Below are 8,160 nucleotides of genomic sequence, written 5' to 3' on the forward strand. Positions count from 1 at the left end.
TCGCCGCCATCGCCGAGAAACTGGACCTCAAAAAGGGTGGGGGGGGTGGTGTGGGCCGGGGGGGCGGCGGCGGCGGCCCGGGCGGCGGGCTGCTAGGCGGCTCGGCGCACCCGCATCCGCACATGCACGGCCTGGGCCACCTGTCGCACCCGGCGGCGGCGGCCGCCATGAACATGCCGTCGGGTCTGCCGCACCCCGGGCTGGTGGCGGCGGCGGCGCACCACGGCGCGGCGGCGGCGGCGGCGGCGGCGGCGGCCGGGCAGGTGGCGGCGGCCTCGGCGGCTGCGGCCGTAGTGGGCGCGGCGGGCCTGGCGTCCATCTGCGACTCGGACACGGACCCGCGCGAGCTCGAGGCGTTCGCCGAGCGCTTCAAGCAGAGGCGCATCAAGCTGGGCGTGACGCAGGCCGACGTGGGCTCGGCGCTGGCCAACCTCAAGATCCCGGGCGTGGGCTCGCTCAGCCAGAGCACCATCTGCAGGTTCGAGTCGCTCACGCTCTCGCACAACAACATGATCGCGCTCAAGCCCATCCTGCAGGCGTGGCTCGAGGAGGCCGAGGGCGCGCAGCGCGAGAAAATGAACAAGCCCGAGCTCTTCAACGGCGGCGAGAAGAAGCGCAAGCGGACTTCCATCGCAGCGCCGGAGAAGCGCTCCCTCGAGGCCTACTTCGCCGTACAACCCCGGCCCTCCTCCGAGAAGATCGCCGCCATCGCCGAGAAACTGGACCTCAAAAAGAACGTGGTGCGGGTGTGGTTTTGCAACCAGAGACAGAAGCAGAAGCGGATGAAATTCTCCGCCACTTACTGAGGGGGGAGCGGGAGGTGCAGGGCGGGGCAGAGCGGGGAGCTGAAGGGGCTTTTCGGGGCCTTTCCCTGAGCCTCTTTCCCCTAGATTTGGAGTGTCCGTTATCTTGCTTGCATTTGGGGAGTCCCTCCTAGCGCACTCTCCTCTACCCCCTCTCTGCTCTCCCTGCCCTTTACTAACCTCCCCAGAAAAGAGGACTGCGGTGCTGCGTGTGGACACCGGAGAGCCAAGCTGGGGAGAAAGGGGGAATATTTGGGTGAGTGGGGAGATGAGGGGAAGGAAAGCAGAGACTGGAGGAGGGGTTCTGAGGAGCAGATTGGTTCTGGGGGTTAGGGTGGGGGGGGGGGAGACTCGGGAAGAGTAGGGAAATGGACTGTTTTTGACCAGAGACACTTGTCAAAATCTCCTGGGGACCAAGGGACTATGTACAAAAACAAACCTACCAACCACCAAAACCAGACAAAGACAAACTAAAACAAAACAGAAAAGATAAAAATACTTAAGGAACTTAACTCTGGGGAGCCGTATTCTGCAGCTTCATTACCCCCTAAAGAAGAGAAAAAAGAGAGCACCACTATTATTACCACCCACTCCAACCCTACATACATGAACTGAGTTAAAAATGAAAAACCAAACAAACCAGAAGGTGAAATTCTGGGTAGTGAAGCTAGTTGTTCTGTCTCTGTGTTTACTTTCTCCCCCCAAGTCTCACCTCCGCCCAGTCCGTGTCCTCTTTGATTTATTTTCCCCGTTCCAATGAGACCCCGATAGCTGCTCTCCACAGCCAGAAAGTGAGGGGCGGGGGGCACAGCTAAAGGAGAGGGAGGCTACTCAGGAGTCCCAAGTTTTCCCGCGATCTGGCCTATACATACTGCTGTGGCCTGGGCACTCTTCTGGTGGGCATGTTTAGGGAGAGACAGACACACAATCTTTGAGCTGACTAAACAGCAGAATTTGGGGGCTCTGAAATAAATACTTTGTTCTAGGAAAATAAAACAAGTTAACAAGGTTTTTCTCTTTTCATTTTTGTTCATATATCTAAGATCCGGAAAAAAGATTATTTCAAAATAAGCTCCCCCTCCCTCCCCATAGAACTTGCGTGACCGTTCGATTATTTTTCTGAGTGTGGTTTATTTTAAACTACCTCCTGATTTTTCCCCCTATTGATTCAAATACACTGATGGGGTGGAAGACACTAGGAGAGATACTGTGCCCCATTTTCTCTCCAGAATAAGACCCATCTTGCTCTTCTAGGTACCCTTTCTTTCTCTCTTGAAGAACATGAGATCGTTGAAATACTGGAAAGTTTCTGCTTTCAGTTGGAGCAGGACTTGGCTGGGAGAAAAATCAACTAAATCCCAGAAGAGAGGAAGACAGGTTTAAAGCCCTCCATTTGTTTCAAAGGGGTCTGCATGTTGGGGGGGAAGCAGAACAAAACTGTGTTTTATTGTTATTATTATTATTATTATTATTATTATTATTATTATTCAAAAGTAATTTATTGCTGGGGATAAATGTTGGGTAGCAAGAACTTTAATTTGCACTATCAGTCTCCCAAATAGAAAATCTTGTATAGTATTTCATAGTAATAATCAAGGTACTCTATGAACTGCTGATGGATTAAAAAAGAGAGAGACAGTTGAAGGTGGTTAGGTAAAATGCCTGCTTGGTGCACAAGATACTCTTTTGATCTCGTGTGGAGATGGTTTATTACCATCCTTTAATAAGAACTAAAAAATTGAAAACAACAAATGAGAAAAGGAGAACTCTGCCATTTAAAAGACTGAAATCATGCATGATCTGAAAGGTGCAGAAAGAAACACAATTAGGTCTCACTCTGGTTAGGCATTATTTATTTAATTATGTTGTATATCATTGTTTGCAGCGCAAACATACTATGCATTTGAAACTGAGCACTAAACTGGGCTAGCTTTCTGATAGACCGTTTTGTGGATAGTGTGATTTCACAGCCTACTGCCTGTTTTCACCGAAAACACAACATTCTTGTCATATTCTTGTATTTAGAGGAAGAGAAAAAAAAAGGAAGACTACTGTAAATATTTTCTTTAATGCACACACTCACACAGTGGTTACAAACTGCCAGTGTTAATCCTGAAATGTCTCACGGATTGATCTACCTGTCCATGTATGTCTGCTGAGCTTTCTCTTTGGTTATGTCTTTGCTCTATTACCTTTCCCCCTCCCCACTTCTATTAGAACCATTTCTGTGCGCCAAAATACAACAGGGGGATGTGTCCCAGTACGCTTACAAATAAAACATAACTGAAAGAAGAGCAGTTTTATGATTTGGGTGCATTTTTGTTTATACTGGGCCAAGTCCTGGTGAAGGCGGTCAAAAAATGAGATTCAGTTCAACCACAAATACAGGGGAGGATATTGAAAGGGGGATATAAAGTGAGGAAGGGGTGAGAATGATGTATTTTTCTGCTGAATCAGAATTCACTTTCAGATAACTCATATGAAAAGCGGTGCTCTGAATAAAATGAATTCTATATTAGTTGCCTGTGTTTATCAATTTTTTTTTTAAACTGCAGAAACTCTTAAACCACAGCACTCACTTCAAAGTGGTGGAAGGTAATAAATAACCAGGTCCCCCTCCCCCAAATTAAATTGAGGTTCAGGGAAAGAGGCATTTGAAGGTTTCTATGTGTTGTTCTAGCCTATAAAGATTTCTTTAAAAAATGTTGTAACTAAATGACTTTGCTTTGGAGGTTAATAAATATAAAAAATCATCCACAGATCAGATCTGTCCAGCCACCGTGTCAAATGCCTGTGTTCATTTGAAACATTTAGTGTGCCACCTACTGCTCCAGAAAGACCAGAGATACTTTATTTATCGGGGACCCCGGACTAGATCAGATGCCAAATGTACAAAGTTTCTGAATAGCTGGGATTATATCTTCTGACATCATCCTATTTTAGCCAAATCTTTTAATTTCACCGGCAAATCTGTGAAACAAAACACTTGATGTTCAAAAAAGAATAGTACATTTAAAAAGCTGTGATTTTAAACAGTTGTTAATGTTTTAAAAAAAAGCACTAGAGGTATTTTTCAAAATAGATCTCTTCCATCAAAATTGATTTGTTTCTGTTGTTATTGACTTGATGTCATCAAAGTTTTTAATAAAATGCATTTGTAAAGAAAAAAAACAACAAACAAACCGTTATTTTATAGGAAAGTATGACCGGATTTCATTGTTGGAGAACCAGAAATGAACAAATGAAAAGATTTACGAAGGCTGTTTTTTTTTTTTTTTCAATCTGCTCCAAACGGAAATGTTGCAGGCAAATACATTTGTATTATATAATGATGACCAATGTATGTAATAATAACTTAAGTATTTGTTTTGTATTAAAATCCTTACCAAATAAAAAGAAGACAATATTATGTTAATAAAACATCATGAAAACATATGCTTTGCAGAGTTTCCTATTTTATGTAGTAGGAAACTGTGCAAAACAGAAATGCTTTGCTCTCTGGTGAGTGAATCTGTGTACCTTGGGAAGGAATAGTAAGACTGTTCTACAACACCTTTGTCGATTTAGCTGAAGAAACAAACAAGCAAACAAACGTCTTCCTGAAGAGAGTGCAAAGGCTTGTCACTCAGCATACTTGGCCTTTCAAAGTTTTCTGGTTGTGAAGAGGTACTACACTCTAAGCAGATTCTGAAACCAGTTGGTGAGTGGAAATAGTAAAATGAGTGGCTCCCGTACTTTAAAAGAATAATCTTAAGGTAAGTTGGAGAGAGTGGGAAAATTGTGCTCCGTTTGTATTTCAGCTTCTCAGGAAATCCAGGCGGTCGTGGAGTAGGATGGGCAAAAGAAAAATAAGTATGAAATGTTCCTGCCACGTTTATGGCATCCGTTCATTTTAAATTTCTCTTTGCCCCAGTCCTAGCCCAGGGTCCTGCTCCTTCTCTAGGTCTAAGAAATGATGCCCTCAAGACACATCAACTAACTTCTGAGTAGATTTTTGTTGAATGCGTGTTCTGGAATTGCTCTCAACTTCGACTACACTCTCATAAATAAACCCAGTACGCACCCACTGCCATGACTGTATCAATTTATACTTTCTCGTGATATTAAGACTACGTCGGTCCTGTTACCACACGTAGCCATGCCAAGAGAAGAAAGGGCGCCCGAGCCCCCAGGACTCACCTGGCCAGCCCCCGCCCATGGCCCTCTGCCGCGGCGCCCGGGCCTCCCCCGCCGACCCTCCGTGAAGCGTCCCTGCTCTATCTTTCTTGGGGATGGGCTTTCATAGCCTAGTCCATGAAGTGGGAATTGTGAGTTCTGACTTTGGTAAAAAGCAGAGTTCCCCACTCCATTCGAATTGCCTTGGTGGCCAGCGGGATGATAAAGGTGACGACCACAATTATTATCTGACATGGTTCTGTTTATGGGTGTTATTGGCGCCACCGTCTTAGCCCCACGATGAGAGCCACACAGAGCTCGCGGGCGGTTTCAAAGGAGACCGCAAGCTTAATTGATTTTTTAAAAATAGCAGCCGAATTCTAATTCTCGCGGGAGCCTCTTTTCCACCTGCGAGATAAGCCTTGTCGCAATAATTACGTTATTTAATATTTGATCAAACCTTCGCGCCACCGCGGCTGCCGGCGCCGGGCCGGCTCACGCCCTCCGGGGCGGCGGGCGAGCGGCGCTGCCGGCGCCGGGCCGGGAACGTGCGGCGGGGGCGCGCGACCGCCCCGCTCCAGTTGCCTTGCCCTTTGAATAATGCATGGCTTGAGAGTTCTGGAAATTAATAAAATGAATGATAACAAGAAGCTAATTAAAAACTTTCGTAATTGTTGTCAACTTGATGGGAGACGGGCAGCCCTCCCTCTCCCTCAGCCGGAATCTGGAGGCCCTGTAGGGCTGGGCGCGGGCGGGAAAGGGCCTTGAAAGTGGAGCGGACAAGTGCTCCAGGCACTCAGGGAGTTACTTCGGGGGCCGCCTTGAGGGGCTGCTCCCTCCCCTCCAGCCGCAGCCGTCGGCAGCTCACTTGTCATCCTGGCTCGACTCCGGACTTCCGAGCGGGTGGATGGGGCGGGTGCCGTTGCAAACCGCAGGCAGAGCTGATTGGGTCAGAATTTGCAGCCAGGAGGGACCCGCCCTCCCCCGACCCGTGTAGGGTTCTCCCCCTGCCTCCGAAACACCCACCCACCCGGGGCCGTCCGCGCGGGGAATCCCAGCGCCCCAGGCGCGCGAGCCTCGGCCCAGCGACCGCAGGGCGCCGGGTCCGCGCCCCTCCACCGCCTGCCGGGAAACTCGCGGCCTGGAGGCTTCCAGCCGCCCGAGACCGCAGTTCCTCTCGAACAGCGGGACAGCCACCAGCCTTCGGGCCCTGGCGGGGAATTGGCCGGCCCGCCAAACACCCCAAAGGATCAGCGGTCCAAGGCCTGGACACCCGGCGCGCTTGCGCAGCGGTGGCGGGTGGCGGGTGGCAGGCGGGGCGCGGACCGCTGGGAGCGCCCGGCGGACGGGGCGCGCGCGGAGTGCGCAGGGAGCGCGCGGAGCTCGCACATGCGCGCTGCGTGCTCCTAGTCCCCTCGGAGAGGGGAGCTGGAGTTCCGCAGCTGGTAATTAGGAGCTCTCAGAAGTCCTCTCCCACCATGTAAGTGCCTTTGAGGATGTCCTGAGAGAAAAGGGAAGGGACTAGTAGCTCACAGAGGTTAAAAATACTCCCCTCCCCACAGTTTGCCTAAGTCGAGCAGACACCTTAAACACCATGAAACTTTCAAAACTGGTTTACGTTAAAAAAAAATCATTGGAAGCAATAAGATCTTGGTTTTTGTTTTGTTGTTGTTGTTGTTGTAGTTAAGGTGCACACCACGAAAGCCCTATTATGGATTTGAATTTATTACGCAAGGATTTGTACCCAGGGTGGGAGGAAGGCTGGCCACTCTGCTTCCTTCCGGGAGAATTCAGTAGAATCCTGGATCGCAAAACGGGGGGTGGAAAATCTCGGTCTAAGAGAAGCTGGCAAAGCATAAGTAGTGAGTCCAGAGTCCTGCTCCTGCAAACGCAGGGGTGGAGCAAAAAGCACCCCCGTCCCATCCATCCTCTGCCCCAAGCCCAAATGCCCCGGGGGTCGCAGCTTTCTGATTTACAAAGGCAAGAGGATAGGGAAAGGAGAAGGGAAACTGAGGTTGCTAAAGGAGAGCTTGGACGGAGCAGCGGCAAAAGAAGGGATGGAGGAGGAAAAGAGATAGACTGCCCACATTGATTAGGCAAAATGAATTACAAACAAAAGTTTGGTGACTCTGACTCCTGGCAGCATCACTGTGCAGCATAATGTACACAAACTTTTGTAGGCATGGATCAGACTAAAACAAAGTGACGACAATTTCCAGCCGAGGAAATACACTTACACCAGTCTTTCCTCACCCTATCCCTCCTCCGCCCCCGCCAAGTGTTGACAATAAACATTTAATGAAGGCAGGGACCTGGCTGTCTCCAGTCAGTGTCAGAATACTTTAAGCAGACCATTAGCACGGCTTCTTCCACTTCAAACATCGCGCGCTACACTCTAACATTATATTTAAAAAAAACAAAACAAAACAAAGTGTGAGACAAATAATATGTTTATACGGATATCTAAAGTGGTCTGCAGTAGTTCTGATACCCCCTGTACTTATTAGCAGAAACTCATTGTAGATTACTCGCGCTTAAAAAATGTTAAATACAGTTAATGCAATATTAATCGCCCTTTGGTGATATAAAATGCAATATTTTCAGACAGCTATCGAGCTTTTCTAGAGGAAGAGCTGATGAAAAGAGTCACAGCTGAATAGTGGAGAGAAAAAGCCCGGTATTTATTGCTTTTGTTTGGCTTTTGGCTACAGAGACAGGAACCTTCTAATGGGGTAAGGACATTTATTTTATCTGCAATCTATTGCTGCGAGAGCAGGGGCGGCAGATGGGGCTGGTGTGATATTCACAGTGTAATTTAGACCAAATCCTAATAACTAATAATGATTTATGTTAATTTTGATCATTTATGCGACTTTACAAAAGCATTGTCATGAAAGAAAGAGAAGCAGAATGTGAGAAGGGGCTCTGAGGCTGAGACTGGAGCTCAACTACCCTGCTTAAAATATGTTTTATGAGTTAGCAGTGGAAATACAGGCATTTAAAAAAGCAGGTAGGATCTATTTTACTTGGGCAGAGAGTTATCTCCCCGGGGCTTGCATTTCTTCTGAAAATGTACCTAAGTGAGAGGAAATGAGAGGCTTTTGAGCGAGAGACTCTTTCATCCCAGTTTTAAAGAAAACAGATATGTTTCACTTGTTTCATTTGCTTATATTCAACTAAGGGGTCGTGTGTGTGCATGCTT

The 8,160-nt window shown here is 47.9% G+C and overlaps 1 protein-coding gene across 1 annotated transcript in view; it reads left to right on the forward strand.

Moving 5' to 3' along the window:
- The window catches only part of POU4F1 (POU class 4 homeobox 1), a 3,057-nt gene extending 2,251 nt beyond the window's left edge, over nt 1-806 (forward strand). The window contains exon 3 of the mRNA XM_035003793.1: nt 18-806. Within this exon, the coding sequence (XP_034859684.1) occupies nt 18-806 (789 nt within the window). The remainder of the gene's footprint in view (nt 1-17) is intronic.
- The last annotated feature ends 7,354 nt before the right edge of the window (nt 807-8,160 follow it).

This window comes from Mirounga leonina, unplaced genomic scaffold (genome assembly GCF_011800145.1).
Source record: "Mirounga leonina isolate KUSES-001 unplaced genomic scaffold, KU_Mleo_1.0 Mir_127, whole genome shotgun sequence".
NCBI lineage: Eukaryota > Metazoa > Chordata > Mammalia > Carnivora > Phocidae > Mirounga > Mirounga leonina.